Source organism: Arachis ipaensis, chromosome B4 (genome assembly GCF_059453495.1).
Source record: "Arachis ipaensis isolate K30076 ecotype BB chromosome B4, ASM5945349v1, whole genome shotgun sequence".
Taxonomy (NCBI): Eukaryota; Viridiplantae; Streptophyta; class Magnoliopsida; order Fabales; family Fabaceae; genus Arachis; species Arachis ipaensis.
This window is the reverse complement of record NC_142439.1, coordinates 8574186-8597666: the sequence shown is the minus strand read 5'-3', so window position 1 is coordinate 8597666 and position 23481 is coordinate 8574186. Positions and strand designations below refer to the sequence as shown.

Here is a 23481-nt window from a genome sequence, read left to right as displayed (position 1 = left end):
GTCTAGTGATGGTATTTCAGATGACGAACTTTTGTTTTTTGCTAGGAAATTTAGAAGGATGATGAAAAGCAAGAGCAAATACAAGGGTTCAAGTTCAAAGGAGCAAAAGATGGACTTGAGCAAGGTGACATGCCATCATTGCAAGGAGGCTGGACACTTCAAGTCAAACTGTCCAAAGCTCAAAAAGGAGGACAAAGGCAAGAGGGAAAGGAAGAGAGTACTCATGGCAGCTTGGGAGGATCTTGAGAATGACTCAAATGAAGAAGAAGAATCTGAAGGAGATGACAAAGACTGCTTCATGGCTGGAAACAACAATCTTGATGAGGTAAACTATTATGATTTGACCATTGAGGACTTGCATGTTATTATTGATGATCTCACTTTAAACACATCAAAACTGCTTGATAAATACAATGAATGCAGATCTGAAAGAAATTTGTTAAGAGCTGAAAATGAATTTTTAAAAGAAAAAGTGAAGGAAACTGAATGTGCTTTGGACATCATTGAAGAAAACAGATTTCTAAAATCTGAACTTGAAAAATTAAAAGGAAAGCATATTGTGGATCCTTCACATGAGTTAATTGCTGAAAATAAAAGATTAAATGATATGGTTAAAAGGCTTAATAGTGACTTAGCAAAATTTGCTCAAGGTTCTAGTAACTTGGACAAATTACTTGCAAGTCAAAGACCATTGTTTGAAAAATCTGGTTTAGGCTACATAGCCAAGGAAGATGCATCTTCTAATATTTCCTCTATAAAGTTTGTGGCTTCTTCATCAAATACCAAAACCATACCAAACAAATCTGGTATTGAAAATGCTCAAACAATTGAAGAAAAATTTGATGAAGTATACACAAGTGAAACTGACCCTTCACCAAAAACTGAACCGAGTTCAAACCGGCCAGGTTTGGGTTATATTTCGAAAAATGAGGCTGCTTTCAAGAAACCAACTTTTTACAACAAAACCTCATTTTCGAAAGGTAAAAATATTCAAAAAAATTCTGGTGAAAATGCTTTTGCAAAGAGGAATAACTTTACTAAAAATCAGTTTGTCAAAAGAAATGTATCTCCTCCAAGAACCAGAAACTTTCAAAGCTTTAATCATTTCAAGCAATATAACTCACATCAGTTTCAGAAACACACACCAGAAAATCATTGTGTTAATTGCAAGAAATTTGGTCACTCATATGCACAATGCTTCATTGAAAAGAGAGTTGTAGGAAACAAAGTCTACAATGTTGTTTGTGATTTCAATGCACTTGGGCAACCAAGATGGATTAACTTCAAAGGATCCAAATTAATTTGGATACCTAAGGCTACTTGAAACTCATCATGCAGATTTGCCTAGCATCCAAGAACAAAAAGGACATGTGGTACATGGATAGTGGATGTTCAAGGCACATGACTGGAAGGTCAACCTACTTCATCAAACTAAATAAGTATGATGGAGGTTTTGTGACCTTTGGAGATGATGGTAAAGGTAAAATCATTGCTGTTGGAAAAGTAGGTAATGAGCAATCTACTTTCATTGATGATGTACTTTTAGTATGTGGTTTAAAGCACAATCTTTTAAGTATAAGTCAGCTGTGTGATTTGGGATATTTAGTTGTTTTCAAAAGACTTGAATACTGTGTTGTCAATGAAAAGACAAATGAAGTGATGTTTGTTGCCAAGCGTTTCAATAATATGTATGGACTTACTCTTGATGAACTAAAGAATCAAAATGTAGCTTGTCTTCACTCTAAAGAATCTGAAAAGTGGTTATGGCACAAGAGATTGGGCCATGCAAGTATGTTTCAAATAAACAATCTTGTAAAGAAAGAATTAGTAAGAGGTCTTCCTTTGATAAAGTTTGACAAAGACATCACTTGTGATGCTTGCCAAATGGGAAAACAAACAAAAAGTTCTTTTAAACCAAAGGAAGACATCTCTACTAAAAGACCACTTGAGTTGCTACACATTGATTTATTTGGTCCAACAAGAACTCAAAGCCTAGGTGGTAAACATTATGGTTTAGTAATTGTGGATGACTACACTAGGTTTGGTTGGGTTTTATTTCTTGCACACAAAAATGAAGCCTTTTCGGCCTTTGAACCTTTTTGCAAGAAAATTCAAAATGAAAAGGATTTGAAAATCTCTTCTATAAGGAGTGATCATGGAACTGAATTTGAAAATAATTTGTTTGAATCCTTTTGTGAGAAATTTGGAATATCTCACAACTTCTCTTGTCCAAGAACACCACAACAAAATGGTGTTGTGGAAAGAAGAAATAGAAGCATACAAGAGATGACAAGAGCTATGCTTTGTGAGAGCAATGTTCCAAAATTCCTTTGGGCTGAAGCGGTTAACACAGCTTGCCACATTTTAAATAGAACAATCATAAGGAAATTTTTGAAGAAAACCCCTTATGAACTTTGGAAAGGCTACCCACCAAACTTAGATTACTTGCACATCTTTGGATGCAAATGTTTTGTTTTAAATAACAAAGAAAATTTGGGAAAATTTGATCCAAAGGCTTATGAGTGTTTGTTTGTAGGATATTCCACAACTAGTAAAGCATATAGGGTTTATCATCAAGATGCTAGAATTATTGAAGAGTCCATACATGTTACATTCTGTGATACTAACTTGGTGCAAAGCATTTTGGAAGACGTTGATGCAGGAAATCAAGCTCAAAAGGGGGATGAGACTGCTCAGAATCATGGAAAAGAGAATTCTGGACAAGCTGAACCAGAAACAGCAAATGATGAAAATTCAAGAGACAATTCCATTTTGTCTCATGAATCTGAAGGAAATTCTGCAGACAGCAGCACACAGAATCCCTTGGTGACTGAATCTGCCTCCAAGTCCACCAGACCTCGTGAATGGAGATTCTTGAAGAATTATCCTGAGGAATTTGTCATTGGGGACGTCTCTCATGGAGTGCAAACAAGGTCCTCCACTAGAAAGGCAAATGAAGGTTCAAACATTGCCCTTCTTTCACAAATAGAGCCTCAAAATGTCAAGGAAGCACTTAGTGACCCTTCTTGGGTTAAAGCTATGGAGGATGAGCTTCTTGAGTTTGAAAAGAACCAAGTGTGGACGTTGGTTCCAAGGCCAAGTGGAAAGAAAGTGACCGGCACCAAGTGGATATTCCGGAACAAGTTGGGAGAAGATGGTAGCATTGCAAGGAACAAGGCAAGGCTGGTGGCACAAGGATATGACCAAGAAGAAGGAATCGACTTTGATGAATCCTTTGTCCCTGTTGCCCGAATGGAAGCCATAAGACTTCTCTTAGCTTATGCTGCATTTTGTGGTTTTAAATTATACCAAATGGATGTGAAATGTGCATTTTTGAATGGAGTGATAGATAGAGAAGTGTATGTGGAGCAGCCTCCTGGTTTTGAAAATAAAGAGCATTTTGATCATGTTTTCAAACTATCTAAAGCTCTCTATGGTTTAAGACAAGCTCCTAGAGCTTGGTATGAGAGACTTAGCTCTTTTCTTTTGAAAAATGATTTTCAAAGAGGCACCACTGATACAACTCTATTTATCAAGAACTCTAATGATTCTTTTATTCTAGTTCAAATATATGTTGATGACATTATTTTTGGATCAGCAAATGAATCCCTTTGTTCTGAATTTGGAAAACTCATGACAAGTGAATTTGACATGAGTATGATGGGTGAACTTAATTTCTTCCTTGGGCTGCAAATTAAACAATCTGAAAAAGGTATTTTCATTCATCAAGAGAAGTATGCCAAGGAATTAGTTAAGAAATTTGGTATGGAAAATGCCAAACCCATGGGAACTCCCATGCATCCTAATTCTAAATTAGATAAGGGAGAAACTGAGAAAGATGTTGATGAGACTAGGTATAGAGGAATGATTGGTTCTCTTATGTACTTAACTTCCTCTAGACCCGATATTGTGCAAAGTGTTGGATTGTGTTCTAGGTTCCAATCCAAACCAAAAGAGTCACATCTTTCTGCAGTTAAAAGGATCATTAGATATGTTCATGGCACATCCAATTTTGGTCTTTGGTATCCTAAGATTGATGATTTTTCTGCAGTTGGTTATTGTGATGCAGATTTTGCTGGTGATAGAGTTGATAGAAGGAGCACTTCTGGTTTATGTTGCTTCCTTGGGAAGTCCTTAAATGTATGGTCAAGTAAGAAGCAACCAACAGTGGCCCTTTCCACTGCAGAGGCTGAGTATATAGCTGCTTCTTCTTGTTGTTCTCAGCTTTTATGGTTAAAAACACAGCTTGCTGATTACAAATTAAAGGCTGAAAATATTCCCCTGCTGTGTGATAATATGAGTGCCATTAATATTTTTAAAAATCCAGTTTTGCACTCTAGAACTAAACATATTGAAGTGAAATTTCACTCAATAAGAGAACATGTCCAAAAGGGGGATATTAGTATTCAATTTGTTAAATCAGAGGAGCAATTAGCAGATATTTTTACAAAACCATTAGCTGAGGATAGATTCTGCATGCTTAGGACTTGTTTAGGAATTTTGAGTTATGATTCCTTGTTTGAAAAATGCTAATGTATTTGCTGGAGCTTTTTGTCTCATAAACAGGCATGAGACAATTCTGGGCAGGTGATGAACATTTCCATCTAGTCAACGTGTTCTGGGCTTGCTTCAAGTGAAAAACTGATCTGGACCAACCTCAATTCGGATCTGGGTTGTCCTATATGTTTCATTAAATCCAAATCACCTCAAGGCCCTAACATGAATGTTACAATCTTGTTTGTTATTTTTTTGATAACTCATGTGTGTCATGAAAGGTTTTCAATAAATGTTTTGTGGCCCAAAAGATTTTCAAGAGGATTTAATTTTGGCCCACAAAGGTGGTTCAGGTTAATTTTGTTGTTTTTCAAATTTTTAATTAATTTTTAAAATCAAATAAAATCTTTTTTGAATGAGGTCATGTCTTTTCAAGTCTTTTCAAATGGTGATGCAGTTGCATGGTTTTGGAAATCCACTTTTTGGGTACGGTTACCAACACTCCCTCTCTTCCCTCCATAACTTCTCCACACACTCTTCGGTTTCTTCCCACTCACTTTACTGCTTCTCTTCCCTCAAAAGACTGACACTAACCAAACGAGGAAGAAAACCATTCCTAAAAGGCCTCCTCGTGAAAAGATCTTCAAGCTGCCCACAAAGCCTTCCACTCGCTCTCAAGACCGAACCTTTACCCCTTCTCCTTCTCCTCCTACCTCTCCTCCTCGCACAGCATCCATGGCACGAACCAAAAATACCCCAAGGTACCCTGCCTCTGCCAAGCCGACGCCACCACCGAAGGCCACACCCTCCAAGCCTGGCTCCTCAAAACCAAGTTCAGCAAAACCTGGCTCCTCCAAAGGCAAACGTCAGGCGACAGAGGAACCCATAACCGAGCCAACACTACCCAAATCCAGGTCGGTTCCAATGCGCTCTCAACGAGGTAACACTCAAGTCCCTCTCCAGAATGTTAAAGAACCAGACATTGGACCTTTTGATCACAAAGCTCACTTTTTGACTTCTCATTCGAACTATAACCCTTATAGATTCAAATCTGCCATGAACAATGATTTTTATGAGAAGGTTATCCAGTATCGTACCCTTTGTCCCTCTTTTCTCGCTGATTTGCCATCTTTGAAAAGAAAAGGTTTTCCTTTTGTTGATAACTTGATTTTTCTGGACTGGAATCACCTTTTTGATATCAAAAAACCTGTTTATCCCTTGTTGGTTAAAGAGTTTTATGCAAACATGACTTATCATGAGGGCACTGCTCATTCGTATGTCAAAGGCCGAGATATCGTTTTAAACAATGAGACCGTCAGTGATGCTTTGAAGTATACTGATGTTGGGCCTTGTGCCTACACGTCGGTTAAGTGGGATGAAGGAGTTGGTGTTTCTTACAATGATGCCCTGGCTAGTATTTGTGAACATATCTCCTTGATAAATGGCATTACACCCACACACAAAGCCCTAGGATATGAACGTGCTCAGTTGCACCGCATGGTCAACCACATTATTCTTCCTCAAAGTGGTTCATATCAAAGGGTTTCATACACTGACACTCTTGTCTTATATGTCATTCTCACCAAAACTGAAATTTCATTTGCATATGTGATGGTTAGATACATGTTTGATTCTGTTAGAAGTGAAAAGGACAAAGCTCTACCTTATGGCATGTTTCTAACTTGTATTTTTGAGTATTTTGGTGTTGACTTGACCAATGAGAAATATGAGAATAGACATTCATACCTAAAGGGGGGTGGTTCAGTGAAACAGAACAAAGGACCCACTCGATCTGAACGAGTCATCCTAGATGATGAAGATGAGGATTTTGTCCCTGAGGATTCCACTGCTCCTTCCACTGAGGGTACTTCCATTTCCACTGGGAAGAAATCCACTCTGCTGAATGTGGTCAGGGATGTTGCTCAAGAGTTTGTCTCTCAATCGAACCACTTGATTGAATTGAGCAAAGAGAAAAGGAAGCTAGCTAGCAAGCATGAGAACTTCCTAAAGAAGTCAAGGGATAGGGTGGCTGTACTGATGACCTTCATTGATAACCTTCAAACTGATGAAGATGCTGCCACTGATGTTGAAGAGGATGCTGTTTCGGAAGGGAATGGTTCTGATGCCTAGGATTTGTCTCATAAAATCTGCTGATGCTGCTCATTTTTTTTTGTCTCATAAACTCTGTTTATTTTGCTACTGCTTGGTATACTTTTGTTGTCTTGGATAACTGTAATAACTTTGATCACTGATTCACTTTTGGTTATTTAGACAGTTATTTTGGCTGTACACTAACCTTTCTTGCAGGGTTTATAGTGTTGTTTTGTTGTTGATCTTGCAATGTTATCCGCCCTTGATGACAAAAGGGGGAGTAATGATACAAGACTTTGTTACTTATTTTTGCAATTAATACTTGTTTCTCACATGCTGAATTTGTTTGCTGATGGTAATAGCTTGATGTTGGGCTGATTATGTGATGTTGCTCATTTGATTATGTGATGTTGCTCATTTGATATCCCTTGTACAAGATATATTGTACATAACTCTTTATTGTATTTTCTTTAAGTACAATGTGAAACAGGGACAAAGAGGGAAGCAAAGATTAAGGGGGAGCTACGGTTGAAAAGGATAGGGGGAGCAACATAAAATCAAAGGGAGTTTTCTAAACCTAACTCAGAATTATTTCCTTTTGATTTTTACTTAAATCATGTTTGTCATCAAGGGGGAGATTGTTGAGTTAAGAAATTAACTAAATTAATTAATGATGACAAAAATTATTTTTGAGCTAAATAAATAATTAGTGTTGATTAATTATATCCACTTATTAACTAATTGTTTATTGTTGCAGGCCAAATGTTAATAGCCCAAATGGAATAAAAAGCATTCAGCAAAGAATATTGGGCTGAAAGCAAAATATAGAGCCCAAGCAAAATCAAAGGAAGAAACCAAAGAAATTAAATCGGGCCATACATACTAATACCCAATCCAAGCCCGAACCGGTTTCAGAATTGAAATTTCCTCTCTCCTGCTTAACCAAAAGCAACGTTCTTCTTTCTTCTAATCAAGTCACATCAAGATTTCAGAAAAAGCAAGAAAGAGAAAGAGAAGAAAAGCTTCTTTCATAAGCCATTAACCAAAGAAGCAAGAGAGAGAGAGTTGAAGCTTGAAGCACAGAAGCTAAAACAGAAATCCCAAGCTAAATCAAGCTTAAGAAAGGTAATCCATCTCATCTTGCATGCATCAAATCTTCATCCCTTCTTCCCAACTCTCTGCACTACCCGAAAATGGCTTTGAAGGAAAAGTTGGTCTCTGCCCTATTCTGCTTCACATCTACGGTCACAAGTGATACTTGGGGACCAAGTAGTTTATCAATGGCTAAGATCAAGTTGACCACAAGAAGAGTTCTATTGTTACTGTTTTGTGGCTTTCGGTCAAGTTGGAAGAGTCAGAAGCAAAGGTTCTACTTTGATGTTTGAGAAGAAAAAGTAAGCTTGTGGGTTGGTGAAGCTCAAGGCTCAAGGTGTTGACCTTGGAAGAAGAACTCAGCCACATACAAGGAGATATAAGAAGTTTGCTGTTCATTCAGAAACCAAGGAGAGAAAACCAGTGAATAGAGGTTATTGTTCTGAGAGAGCTCTTTGAAGAAGTTCAACTAACTGGACAGTGTAACCTAATCAAAGGTGCATTCCGCCAGTATGAAGAACTGAATCAGAGGCTTGCTAATCTGGTTTTTCGCATAGCAAAGAGGCTGTTGATGAAGTCAATCTCCTTCATGTTTTACTGATTGTAATGTACTTTTCTAAGCTTATCTTTCTGTAATTTCTTGAGAGAAAAGGCATTGTGAGAAAGCTTGAGAAAAAGCCATGAGTGGAAAAAGGCTGAGATATACACTTGAGAGAAAAGCCTAGAGTTATTTTCTGATTTCTTTAGGTTGATTAAGTGTCTTGTATCTAGTATCTGAATGGTATCCCTTTCTTAGTTGGGTTAGCACTAAGAGGTATAGTTAGGTATTAGCATAGCCAATGTCAAGTTAGGTTAGAACTTGAGTGTGAAAGGATTGGGTCAATCCTGTGTTATTGGTGTATGTAATACTGTTTACTATAGTGAAATTCTTCCACAGTTGTGGAGGAGACTGGATGTAGGTTGCATAGCACAAGGCAACCGAACCAGGATACATGCTGGTGTTAGCTTTTCTCTTCTCTGCTGTGTTCTGTTTTCTGATATTCATGAGACAAAAATAAATTGTCTCATAAATTTCCGCTGCTAAGTTAAAACAGAATCAGAATTGCAAATCTGTTTTAAAAGGGTAACAACAGTAATTAAAAAGGAAGGCATAGATTCAACCCCCCCTTCTCTAAGCCTACCACAACCTTCAAAATTCTTACTCCTTTTATACAAATGAAATTTGATTACTAACGACAAATAATTTTAATATGAAAAAAATAAGAAAGGCACAAAGCAAAATTTCACTCAAATCTTTTCTGTCCAAAAATTCAGAACAAAAATAAAAAAATGTTTATGATACCTATAAAATCAACATGGACATCATGTAGAAATAACAATCCCATTATTAACTCCAATAGAAATAGAAAACTAACAAAAAATAAAAGATTCAATCAAAAAAGAAAGAACTAAATATCATGTTTTGGGAGGGAGATTAGGAAATTGAAACTTAATATCATGTTTGTTGGTCTAGTCATTGGTATTAAAATTTCAATTTATGACATCAAAATTTTAGTATTTCAGTACTTCCAAAAGTGAGAACACAGAGAATTAAAATTTTTGCAAACAGAGACTAAAATTTTAATAATATTTTATATCTAAAATATCGTCATTTTAATTAATTAATTCCAATTTTATCTTTGTGCAAATTAAATTAAAATTTTATTTTTATTTCAATCTCTATTTCTTATTTTACACCAAACACAATATTAAAATTTATTTCAGTTTTTATTTATGTATTAGAATTTCTATCTCTCTTCTAAATGGTATCCTATTGTTTATTGGTTGGTAAGCTTGTAGCCACCCTTAGTAGTGGCTACAGGTAGCAGATACACAACCTATATATAAATACTAGGAGAAGGCCCATGCTATGTACGGGTGGAAGATCTCTATTTGCTAAATTCTTTTATTCGATTATGTTTATAAAAAAATTATTAATTTATTAAAAAATACGTGTAATATATATTGACTTAAAAAAAATAAACAATATCTCAATTATATCATTTTTATCAAAAGACACAATAAAATTCGACACTTATCAAAATATTATTTCTGTTATTTTTTGTGAGCCTTAGTCTCTTTTATTTAGTTCTTTCATATAACATCACTTTTACATACATGTCATCATACTATTTTTTGAAAAAAAAAATAAATTGATAAAAAATATAAATAATTATATTTCTAACAATATATTATAATTATTAAAATAAAAATGATAATATTTACTCCCTAAATCTAATAATTATATATATACTGAGAAATGTCCAATGTTCTTCTGAAGACAAACCATTATTCAATTATATGATCATTGGTTATTTTACGAAAGAAATTAAAAGAAAAGAATGTCGTTTGATTTGGTCAAAAAGATCGCTTGATCGCAAAAATTATCTTAAAAAATTTTCTTTTGAAATCGTGATGAGTGACGTGTGGCCGTAGTTTCGGTCAACCGTTGACTAATACCAATAGATTTTAATCATTTTATATTATGTTCTGCTGCTGCTTCTTTCTTCTAATAACAACCATATTATTAGTGTAATTATTGAAACTACATACTTATTATAATCTTGTCTCGTCTAACAATGGTTGTTCATACATTCGCTCCCTCTTATTTTATTAGTTTACATTAGTGTGTCTCCCACGCGAAAGTGCGGGTTGTTTTCGTAAATTTATTTTAGAGTGAATACCTCATTCGATCTCTGACAATTACTTCGAAAGGACAACGAGATCTTTAAGAAAAAAAATATCCAATTCGATCTTTGATTTTTTTTGGGACTGATTAGTTCCTGTGCAAAAAAAAAAACAACATTAACTTTTTTTGGCACAGGGGCCTCGTTGTCCTTTCGAGGTAATTGTCAAGGGCCGAATTAAGTTTTTTTTTTGTTAAGGGTCTCGTTGTCTTTCGAGAAAATTGTCAGGGACTGTTTTGAGTTTTATTCTTTATTTTTATGATTTAATTTTGTAATCTATGAATAAAAAAATTTATAAAGTTATTTTACATATTATATGAAATGAGAGATTATCTTTTTTATTATATTTGTTAGGTAACACCCTACCACACAGAGCCTTACGCTTAAGTCGTAAAGCAAAGGCGGCAAGGTATTACGACCTCTAAAAGAAAATGATATGTACATAAATATAGTTGGATGAAATCATATCTAGGAACCTTAAAGGATAAGCTAAACAAAATCGATAAACAGAAAATCGTGTCACACTCGCATGGATATTCGTAAAACGGACAGGTAAAATCGAAAGAAAACTGAAAACATATATACATATCAGAGTTCCAAAACTCAGATAGCAAGCTCCAGACTCGACCTGCGAAGCTAAGGCTGGTCAGAGTATATAATTATATATATATACAACCCCAAACAAAACTCAAACTACAAAATAAACACCTGTATCTCCAAATCGACCTCTAGGGGGGACAAAACACAAAATATACATGCGGAGATTCTATAAACATATATACATAGCCTAAAACAAAATATGACAGTCCAAAAGGTAGTTCTTCGCTTGTAAGGAGGGTCTCTAGACGCTCAACGAGGTGCATCTCGACCTGCATCTGAAAATAACAAAATATATATGGAATGAGAACCAGAGGTTCTCAGTATGGTAAAGGTGCCCGCATAGTTAATATAAAAGGTCCCGGGAGAGCCAGAGGTATTCCTAGAACTTCGACACTCAGATTTCAACTTAAGAATTCAACTAAACCAGAGATTAGGTAAGTTCTCTAAGGTATTCTAGTTCTGAATCTAACTTTAACCTAATACTTCACATTCTGTTTCCTCCAATCCTTCGAATCACTGGTGGAACAACCCTCTCCCCTCACACCTTCATCAAGAGAAATTTCTCAGAAAACATACACATACAGTTCAAGAAAGAAAAACACAGATAGAGAAGCATTTACAGCAAGTAGAACAAGTAGCGGATAAGCAGAATTAAACAGTTAAGCAAACCAAAACAATGCACACTCAAGCAAACAAACAAATGCATATGATGTATGTCTGTCCTATGGCTGATGAGTATCATCTGTCGGTTATATAGCCAACCCGACATGTCTTGGTAGTTAACCATTGGACAGTCCCTATGTGCGCGCATCCCCAAGCTCAATAATATTCCATGAAGTCAAACTCCAAGCTCAAATATAATATTCCATGGAGTCACACTCCAAGCTCAATAATATAGTATTCCATAGAGTTAAACTCCAAGCTCAATAATATTCAATATTCATATTTATATGCATGCCCATGGGGGAATCCGGAGAGTTAAAGTGCCCAGTCACATCTTGCGACAGAGGGTCAACAAATAGTCTCAAATACACAGGCCACATAATAATCTCTTTCCTTTTTAAAATAACCCTTCAAATCAAAACTCTAATTCTCATAGAAATCTTGGCAGTATCTCCTCTAAAACTCGAATTTCTGCCACCCTTAAAAGGGTCCCAACTACCAAACCAAACACCTCTCAGTCATTCAAATCATTTCCAGTAACAAATTATTTCAAAATCAAACAAATACTAATATTAAATCTTTTCCCAAAACCGACCAACTTCAACAGTAAATTATTAACAACAGCTAAACCACACATTTTATACCATATACACAATCCATCAATTATTCATTCAGTTCATTCATATCTTAAGGTCTGCTAGCCTAAGTTTTCATGTGACATTAAACATTAACTACGAAAAACCAAAACCATACCTTCGTACGGAATCAAAATATTCGAAGCTCTGGAGAAGCTTTTGGACCGAGCTATCGAAGAAGAAACCGTCCAGAATCATCTGTGCCTCCTAAAACTCCCGTTGGCCAAACTCAAGAGATAGGAGAGCTACGTCACTGTCAACTTTCACCGATCAAAAGTAGTACCAATGTGTAGAGAAAAATGATACGAATACTTTTACCGGATTAAATTTTTTATTGGAGTTACAGATTATAAGAAATCGAAGCCAGAAATTTGGTAGGAGTTTAGTTCTTTCGCGGTTACGCTCTTCTCTCTCATGTCTTCTTTCTCTTTTTCTCTCGCATACGCTGATCATATATATATATATATGTGTATGATTAATTAGTAAGCAGCCTTGGCTTTCTTTATTATATATACATAACTTATTATATATACATAACGACGGGGACGGACCCAAGCACAACAATGAGGGGGCACTTGCCCCCACGGTGTTTTTATTTTTTGTTTTAAAAAATATAGTTATATATAATTATGCCCCCACTTCAAATTTTAAATGACTTCACTACAAATAAAATAAATTCAATTAGCTAAAGTTTTAAAATTATTTTTTTTTTATGATTTTGACTATTATTTAACCTAATCAAATTTAATTATTGTACCGTCACTTCTTTATTCTCTTAAACTATCTTCTTATTTTTATATTTCAACTTTCTTTTTCTATTCCTTGTCTAATGGTCATCTTCTCTTCATCAAAAAGTAAATTTTAAATTCTCCAATTTTTTTTATATAGCTCTCCATGACTCTATGTATCTTTCAATTTCATTATTTCTCTTTTTGATATTTTCAATTGCAATTTTTAATTCAAACAATTATAGTTTAGGTATTAATCTAATATTTTATTTTTTTGTGACTTTATATATTTTATTTTATTTTCGATTTATTCATCCTTATTACTTATTTTTTATCTTTTGTTCTATTATATGTACCTATGTTGCATATAAAATTTTAAAATGAACTGATTAATTTACTAATTTAGAATATATTTTTTATTTTTAAAAATAAAGATTAAAAATATTTTAATTACAATATATAATTAAACAAATACATAAAATCTTTTATCTAACATTATATCAAAATTAAATTAAAAAATATATAACAAATTTAATTATTTTAAAAAGAAATAAAAAAATTATAAATTATATTTTTATTATTTTATATAAACATACTTTTCATATAAAGATTTAATTTTTCTAGTATTTATATATAATTTTAATTTCAAATTATAAATACTGATGTATCATTAGGCACTAATATGCCAGTTAATTCAGTCTTTTATTATTAAATATGTATAAAAAGATTAGTTAGGATAATAAGTTATTTATAATTTAATTAAAATATTTTAATTTTAAATTTTAGAAATAAAAAAATATTTTTTTATAAATTATATATAATGAATAGTATTTTAAGAATAAAGTGTTCATTAACTCTTTTTAATTTTTATATCTCCATATAATTAATAATATTTAACAAAACTTATTTAATATATATATATATATATATATATATATATTTTTGCCCCCACTCCTAAAATTTTCTGAGTCCGTCACTGCATAATGATAATGATAAATTTTAGTGGACATATTTATATATAATGAATTAATGATTGAAGTACATTAATACGTATATGCATAGTCTTTAGTAGATAATAATAATAATAATAATAATAATAATAATAATAATAATAATAATAATAATAATAATAATAATAATAATAATAATAATAATAATAATTTATATATAAAGTTAATAATATATGAGTTACTAATCTAAATGACATTAGTAACTCAAGAGTGAAAGATATTTGGTGAAGCATTAGCAAAGCTAAGCTTAACAAAAAGTACCGATATTTATTCATATTGGCAGATATTGAACTCGATAATAATATTATTAACTAAACTCTATTTTTAAATTAAAATATTAATTACTCAAATTAAAATATACATATAAGTTTCATTACTTATAAATTACTAGAATTATAGTTTTAATTTTGTAAAATATTTCATTATAAAATATAAATATATATAAGAATATGAATTTGATTGAATTCAAATAGTTATAAAATTAGTTCAATTACTGATAATAAAATAATTTTTAAAAATAGAAAATTCTAATTTATGAAATAAATTATAACTTATTTATATTTATATTTTTAAAACTAAGGGTCGCTACAGGTTATATACAAAAATATTATTTGTATATCAAAATCAGTTACTAAAATTAGCTACTAATATATTTATATATAAATACATGTATATTTTAATTTATTTTTAATATGTATTTATATTATAATATATATTTTATACTGGTGATTGACTTTGGTGATTGATTTTGGTATACACATAACATGATTGATATATTTAATCATATTACAAAGAGTAAGTATTTAAAAATTAGAGTCATTTTTAGAGCATATTTTAACTAATAAAAAAAATTAAATAAGTAAATAAATTTGTTGTTATATAAAAATAAAATCAACTATTGAGATGGCTCCATCTATATATTAATAGATTATACTCATTCAATATTTAAATTATCTCTTTTTATTTGTATAATTATCCCAACTTAATATTTAGTACATATTTAATTTATTTGTTTCTATTTCATTAGACATAATTCTTTTTGTGATGAATGACAATATAGAGTATAGAAAATATTCAAAAAGTAATTTTTTTTAAAAAAAATGTTACTCGAAGAAAATACTTTAATATCGTGACACCTAATGAATTCTTCTTCATCCATGATGTATTCGTGTATAACCCAATTACACTACAACAAGAACGGTGATTAGCGACGGTTAAAATACCAATTTGCGGCGGTTTTAAATACAAATGCAGAGCATAAGGGGACGGAGATGATATTTTGCGGCGGTTTCCAGCAAACGCTGGCATAACCGTAGCAAATCAATTGTTTTGCGTTGGTTGGTTTAGCGGCGGTTACCAAGAAAGATTTAGCCAGCTTATTCGCGACGTATTTTAACCGCCGCTATTTGATCAACGTGTTTATATGGTATTCATTTGCGGTAAAACCGCCGCTAATTATTTATGCGCACTTTTTTTTTTATAAATTCTAAAATTTTATTTTGATTTATTTAGTTAACCTAGGAGTGTTTCTTAATCGTATGGAGTATTTTTTTTATTTTAAAAATCTTTTTGTTCTTCTCTAAAGTTCTATATTGTAGGCAAAAAACTCAAGAATATTTAATTGCAAAAAAACTAACATATTTATTGTAATATTAATAAAGTATTTCAATAATCACCCAAAAAAGTAAAGTATTTGGCTAATAATTAATGCTGCATAGTAACATAAACAAAACATATATCGAAAAATAAACTATCACATATATCCTAATTTCTATTTTCCGCCATGTCCATCCAAAGAATTCATCCGTGCAGCAATGTCTGGTAGCAGCTCTCCACCTTGCTGTTGGACTACAAAACTCAGCACACTCTCTAATGCCTATCTCTTTGTTTTTTCTGCTACTATTTCATCCTCTATTGCCTTCCTTTTCAATTTTTTTGCTGCTACTTCATCCTCCACCGTCTTCCTTTTCAATTTCTCAGCCGTCACCTCCGCCTGTAGTTCAAACAGCATCCTTTGGGCCTCTTCTATTCGAACTCTATCCAATGGCGGCTGCGAACTCGGATGAAAGAGTTGAATTAATGTCGGCCCGAAACCTATGCCACGCACTCTACCTGAGTGCTCTTTACCGAGAGTTTGGGCAAGGGAATCATTTTCAGACAATATTCTCGTAGTTTCATCCAGCTTCTCAATCTCAGATATTTTTTCCTACAAACGTAAATAAGCATACACAATCACACTAGGAATATAGCATACTCAAGACATTTTAATAATAAAAAATAACATGTACCATAATAATTGATTAACTGTACTTACACCAATCCTCTGCGCTTCTTCGTGTATGTAGGTGCCATCACATCGTTTGTGCTTTAGGATCCATACTTTTTCCCTACCAACTCTCTTCCCTTGTTTTTGTGACTATGACAATACAATTTATACCATAAGTTTCACCTAATTAATTTTCTCCAATAATTTTTTTTCTTCTTCCCTATAAATAAATTCAAACTACATACCAACCAAATTATTTTACCTCAATCGGTTAACAGTCTAATGATTGCTCCATTTATTTTATAAGGATTGAGTAATTGATTATACCTAAATAGTAAATTTATTTTAATAGCTCCAACATTTATTTTTTGGAAATCAACATCAGCTGTCAATTCCTTATAAATCAAAACTAAAGAATGATTTGCTTAAAAATATAGAGAATTATTTGAGACAATGATAGGCACCTATACTTGATTAAAAATTTATATTACCTCTTCTTCCCTTGTCCTAGCCAAGCTTTTAGAACCGCCAGTGTTCGTGTAAAGCTGCTTCTTTCGATTCAGCGCGTTTTGCTTGCACTTTGTCTATTTATGTCATCAACAGTAACATTGGTTAGACACAGAATGAAAACATACGAGTGTACCATAAATAGTTAAATATTCTTATATTTCTCTTTTACTTTGGTGTATTACTTATATATACGTTTTTTTTTCTCTTTCTTTGAAAAGTAATGTATATAACTCCAAAAAAGCTTGAATGCAATAAAGTAATCTCTAAGACTGAAAATTAGTTGGTATTATATGCATTTATATGGATCCTAGGTGGATTAAAGACAAGGGCTACTTAAAAAATGGGGTACCTTTGCGGCAACATCATTACGATAATCAATGAACCACCTCCAATGCACTCTAGGAATTCCCTTCGGGTGGTTGTTAAGATTCTGCTCAAGTGTCAAAGTTGGTTTGGAATGCGAGTCATACAGCCTCCCCCTTGTATCCTTCCAGGACCTCCCCATTTGTTGCAAAAATATTTTCTTGATTCTACCACCGCTATCTTCTTGAAAGTGGAACATCTCCTGCGATGACAATGTCCAGCTGTAAGTAATTGTAAGTTGAAAGGTTTGATATGATTAAACAATGCCGAAAGTCATTACCTTTATGCAATAATCATAAATCCTGTCTTTGCCCTGCACCTTTGCCAAACTCTTCTCACAGATAGAAAATTTATTGTAATCAGAACCCAGTGCTCCTAGAATGCCCCTTAACAGGCCAGCTCCATCTCCGACTGCTTGCAGTTCCTCGTTGAACCTCAGTATGATCTTGCTACCATTAAGAGATCGCTTCATAGCCTCCCTCACACTCATTTTAGCGTGCTTGACTATTCCATCAGAATCTATTTAAAAAAAAAAATCTTATTTGTGTGTCCAATGTGCCCAACATGTGAGAAACATAACAATATCATTGGCTAATCAATTAAAAAGTCGTATGGTTCAACACTTGTTACCAATGAGATCAGCATCCCAAAACTCAATAGTCTTTCGTCCTTTGCACTTTTCAACATCAAAAGCAGCAAACATCTTGTCAATGTGTTCGTCAAATGAATCTACCTTGTTCGCCTCCGGGTCCATGTATTCATTGCACGGTTCCATCACTTGTACACCGTTAGCGGTCTGTGGCTCAGGTCTTGGTTCATTTCGGGGCAGACAAAATGGTCAGAGAGGAGCCGCTGCGGAGACCCCACCGTTACTGGGGGCGGGGGGATGAGCCAGTCATCGTCAGCGGATGGTGAAGACGCAATAGGTGCAACTAGAGGCTGCTGACGTGGTGGCTCCACTCTTGTGCCTTTCGTGTAGCGAGCTTTCCTTGGCATCTTAAAATCCTTGTATAAACACATATATCATGCCAAAAAATATTAATTAATCTTAGACTAATATAATAATTAACAAGGGATATTATTAACGCAATTGGATAAAACAGTAAAGGTTAGTTTACATTATTTGTTGAATTCGTATCATTTACTAGTATATAATTTTTGTAATCTTGATTTCTCTCTTGTACAGGTGTGGTTACTACAGAAAGTGAACAGTTAGAAGTAACATACACGCACAAAGACAAATAAATATAGAATTGGATAATAGAAGTAACATACACTCACAAAGATGGGTCCGGTGGCATATTTTTCATCGGTGATGGATGAGGTCAACTGAGAGTATGGAATTGGATAATAGACCCAACCATTTCCAGTCCAATAATAATAATCCCTTTGGGTTTTAATATTATATGTCTAATTTTGTTACATTTTGTTGAATCATATCCAAAATAAGTTAAAAAGAAAAATTACAAAATAAAAAACTTAATACATACTAAAATTATTTGCGTTAATTTTATAATATCTTTTAAATATATCTGAAAATAATGTGGGATGAAACCCGGTGTAACATGCATATTTGGTTTATTTAATTGAATCTTGGGAGTGATTAGTTTGCCTAAAATCTAATCTATAATTTTTTGCTATATTCATTATATTTTAGTTGCTCATCTTCACAATTCAACCAGACATATGAATTAGCGTGTGTTTGGATTACCGTTTGCAAACGGAAGTTTGTATAAAATTAATTTTGTAAAATTGATTTTGATAAGAAGTGAGTTAGTATTAACATGATTTATGTTTGATAATTTTTATTCAAAATGGATTATAATAAACTAAATATTATTTGGATTACATTATTCAAAATCACTTTTAGATGAAAAATTACAAAAAAGGACATAAATTTAAATAATAATTTTATATTATCTTATAATTTTATTTTAAATATTTAAATAAATTTTAACATTCTTTTTTTAGTACTCTTAGTATTCTTTAGTACTCTAATAGGATTAATAGAATCATAATACAAAGTAAAAAAATATTCCATACAAAAAAAAATAACAATAACTGTAAAAGAACTCGTATAAACAAAAAAAAGTTTCATAAAAAATAATAATATGCATAAGAGGGTATTAAAAAAAATACTATAAAAAAAATAAACATATAAATAATGAAAGACATAATTAGTACATAGAACATAAATTTCAATTCAACATGAGAAGGTGAACGGAAAAGTTAGAATTTGTAGCTTTTGGTAAACGTGGATTGAAGATAGAAATCACTTCTGCGTTTAGAGGATAAAAATGTTTTTAAACATGAAGATAGATGAAGCGTTCAAGGAACTCAAATGCGCTTTTCTCTTCTCCAACGCAAATCCAAACACACCCTTAATAGAATGGGAAATGCTAGGTAAACAATGACTATCTTGAACAACATGAACAACCACCAATCAAATAAAAATATACTACACCCTAATTTAATGCTACTAATTAAATTTATTCTTTTAACCCTATTAATTCACATTCTTTACACATTGTTCAAAAATGTTATTGGTTACCTATACTTTTCCTAATAGATTTTGTCCCAACTATATGAATTGAACACCACAAAAATATATTTGGCTTTGGAGGAACCATTTACTCACAGCATCAAAAGTTGAATACTTAGCATTAATTCATCTAGAGCGCTAAACTCATTAATAACCTAAGGTGATTAATTAGAACTTCCAACTTGCATTTGTGAAGTAGGTAAATATTATTCCCCTTTAAATTGACTGAGTTTAACTAATAGACAAGTACCAGTAGTAATTGACGCATCATGCTAGCTATGTATAGAAAATAACATTAGATATATGTACATATATTAATTACATAAATGAAACCTTTTTAAATCAGAAAATAATTCAATGAATCAGAGACCGTATTTTTAAAAAAAATTTTCTAGTTATATTGAATATATGAACATGCAACCCGCTAAATCCATCAAATCTTAGCTGTGATTGTTCATACTCTTATATAATTTTTTAACAGGATAAGGTGAATAATTAAAAATGCAAGAAGGGATGCATGTGATTATATATGGTCAGCAATTCAAAAACGCAAGAAATTGAAGTAATAGAAGGAGGATAAGGATTAACATGAAGATGAGAACTTGTTACTTCAACGAACACGATGAAAGTGTGGAAGAGAACTTGACTGACGACGGTGTGGAAGAGAACTTTTATTTTACCAATTATGTATTATTTTTTAATAAATTGAACTTTTCCATTATATAAAATACAATCAAAAAAATATATATTATTCATGTTATTTCTTCAAGCAAAATTTTAATAATTTGGCTAAATTATTATTTAGTGTCTTTGTTTTATTAATAAACAAAATATATGCAATTAAAAACTAATACGTTTGTCTATTAAATTGTTTTAATTATTTTAAATTCTAAAAATTCATTATTGATGCAAACATTTTTCAAACAATCAAAATGTCAAAATTTTTAATTATTATAACAAAAAATATTCTAAAATTTAAAACACTATAAAACATCAAATTTACTTTCATGTATAAAATACCCGATTAATTTTTCTTTAAAAAATTCATTTGCCTATAAATTAGTAACAAAATATATATTAGGGCAATTTACACAAATAAAACAATTGGGAAGAAAGCTTATGCAATTACAACTTTATAAATTACCAGATGCATTTGCAACTTTTCAATTTGTATGTAAATCGCTGCACCCTGTCGCGAATTTCATTAACACGTAAACCGCTACACTTTGTCGTGGTTTACGTTCAGAGGCTGAAACAACATAAACCGCTAGACCCTGTAGCGGTTTACGAAGGGCGTGGCAGCTTCGAAAATGATTATATATACCCAGCCATTTGTGTAATATGTCATTTTCATTGAAAACTTTAGAATGGAGAGTGAGGAGAGCTTTTTAGTGTTAGTGCATTACTCTGAAAAAATAAAAAAGAATAAAAGTCAGGTGTAAAGTTTACCGATAGAGAACCACTGAGTGTTTTTATCTGGTCATCTAATACACTGTTAGATCTGAAAACTAGTATATTGCAGAAGTTGGGTGTGTACGGCATAAAGTCGGTGAAGAAGCTGTTCTATAAGATTCCTATTGCGGTTGTGTCAATCGGCATGAAATATGAAACATTTGTTATAGGATCCGATGAAGATATGCAGGTGTTATTTCATTGTCGCCGGAGTTTTTCGGAAGTGAGGATACACGAGTTGTTTGCGAAGTTGGAAGATATCATCGATAATTCTGGGGCATCGGCGCCAAAGCCTCAGTCGACTACGATGGGTGGTGCTTCTACCTCGATGCCTGTCATTGCACCTGATTGTTTGTTGCCTAATCGTCCAGCTAGTGCAGTTGGGTAGTTTTTTCAGCCCGTCCGATTCCAGATGCTAGGCGTGAGGGGAAACCGGATTGGGTTGAAAATGCGATGCAAGAGGATGATGAGCCTGCTGACATTGGTGGGGACAGTGACGATGAGATTCGGACAAACCCAGCAACAGGTCAGGTCCGTCAGGTTCCGGCACACATCAGCATCCTCCACACTTCTCTACCCTGAACTTGGAAGTCATCGGCCAACCGCCGGACACAGTTCCAACCTTTAGGGGTCAAGGATTGTATGAGGGAAATGCTGTAGTTGAATTTCAAGTTGGCCAATCTTTCCAAAGTAAGGAGAAAGCTGTTCTGAGTGTAAAGGATTACAGCATTCGCCGTGGTGTCGAATACAGGGTGATGGAGTCGGATCATCTTAAGTATCATGGGAGGTGCAAGGAGTTTGGTAAAGGTTGCTCGTGGATGATTCGCATCAGCCTTCGGCAGCGAAAGAGTACCTGGGAGGTTTGACGGTACAACGGACCGCACACATGCTTGGCTACATCGATATCCAGTGACCACCGACAGCTTTATTATCATGTCATTTGTGCGAAGATCTTTCCTCTGGTTCGAGCCGATGCGGCGGTATCGATAAAGGTGCTACAAGAAGCTACTGAAGCAACGTACGGGTTCAAGGCAAGTTACAGGAAGGCCTGGTTGGTAAAACAGAAGGCAGTAGCACAGATCTACGGGGATTGAGAAGAGTTCTATGTCGAGCTACCCCGTTGGATCCTTGGTGTGTAGTCTACCATGGAGAGTACCGTTGCCTTGTTGAAGACTTCTCCGGTTCGAGTCAGTGATCAGGTTGACGATTCCACCGTGTACTTTCATCGTCTTTTTTGGACCTTTCCTCCTTGTGTTGAAGCCTTCCGACATTGCAAGCCTTTGGTCAGCATAGACGGTACTCATCTGTATGGCAAGTATGGTGGGATGTTGCTCCTGGCCATCGCGCAAGACGAAAACTCCAACATCATGCCAATTGCCTTTAGTCTCGTTGAAGGGGAAAATGCGGAGTCATTGTCTTTCTTCCTGACCAACCTGCGGCAACATGTGACTCCGCAAGAGGGGATACTAGTCATCTTGGATAGGCACAACGGCATCAAGGCTGCACTTGAGGTACCTGACAGTGGGTGGTTACCCCCTCATGCGTATCAAGCATTTTGCATTCGACATGTTGCAGCTAACTTCTCACTTAGTTTCAAGGGCACGGATGCAAAGCATTTACTTGTGAACGCTGCTTATGCGAAGACTGAGGCAGAGTTTGACTATTGGTTTGATATCATGCGGACTGAGAATCCGGCGATGTGTGACTGGGCGAACAGAATAGAGTACGATAATTGGACTCAGCACCAGAATAGTGGCAGACGATTCGGTCACATGACGACCAATATATCTGAGTGTGTTAATTTTGTATTAAAGGGTACAAGAAATCTTCCAGTAACCGCCCTGGTTAAGTCGACATATGGTCGGCTTGCGGAGTTTTTTGTGATTCGAGGTCAGACGGCAGAGGCTCAGTTGGTCCCTGGTGCCCAGTTTTGCCAGTCTTAATTAGTATCATAATGTTTGAATTTATTCAAATCACATTGCAATTTGTCACTACTCCAATAATTTTAATAAACAAAATCCTATTTGCAACGTCTTCGAAAAATAATTTTTGAATGAGACTCTGATTCCAATTCCTGTTTTCAATAATTGAGTCTTTAACTCTTGGAACTAAATTGAAAGTAGCCTCTCTATTTGGTATTTTTTACAAATTATTAAAAGATATAGAGGAGACAATCAAGGATTTTCAAAGGTTTAAATATTCTCTCCCATCCACAATTCAGGTAAGGTCCTCTTCAACAATTTTTCGACCTTTTTCAGTATGCTCTTCCATCCTTAAAAAGATAATACTCTAATTTTTTGCAATTATAG

The 23481-nt window shown here is 33.7% G+C and overlaps 2 protein-coding genes across 2 annotated transcripts; one reads left to right on the top strand and one right to left on the bottom strand.

Annotated features, from left to right (window-relative positions):
• Positions 1 to 15915: 15915 nt before the first annotated feature.
• On the bottom strand, positions 15916 to 17881 carry LOC107635966 (uncharacterized). The gene is made up of 6 exons (XM_021122318.2): positions 17809 to 17881; positions 17459 to 17697; positions 17165 to 17380; positions 16797 to 16889; positions 16354 to 16455; positions 15916 to 16245 (listed from the first exon to the last, which is right to left on the bottom strand). The coding sequence occupies exons 1-6, from the start codon at positions 17879 to 17881 to the stop codon at positions 15916 to 15918; spliced, it is 1053 nt and encodes a 350-aa protein (XP_020977977.2).
• A 4436-nt stretch (positions 17882 to 22317) lies between these two features.
• LOC107635965 (uncharacterized) lies at positions 22318 to 23115 on the top strand. Its single transcript, XM_016339512.1, has one exon. The coding sequence runs from the start codon at positions 22318 to 22320 to the stop codon at positions 23113 to 23115; it is 798 nt and encodes a 265-aa protein (XP_016194998.1).
• Positions 23116 to 23481: the final 366 nt, after the last annotated feature.

What these genes read in the sequence shown, in the direction of transcription:
- LOC107635965 (XM_016339512.1), top strand. Translation starts at nt 22,318, where the DNA reads ATGGAGAGTACCGTTGCCTTGTTGAAGACTTCTCCGGTTCGAGTCAGT.
- LOC107635966 (XM_021122318.2), bottom strand. Translation starts at nt 17,881, where the DNA reads ATGTTTGCTGCTTTTGATGTTGAAAAGTGCAAAGGACGAAAGACTATT. An exon ending in TTGGGATGCTGATCTCATTG is followed by an intron (nt 17,698 to 17,808) that starts GTAACAAGTGTT and finishes TTTTTTAAATAG; the next exon opens with ATTCTGATGGAATAGTCAAG. An exon ending in TTTATGATTATTGCATAAAG is followed by an intron (nt 17,381 to 17,458) that starts GTAATGACTTTC and finishes TTGTCATCGCAG; the next exon opens with GAGATGTTCCACTTTCAAGA.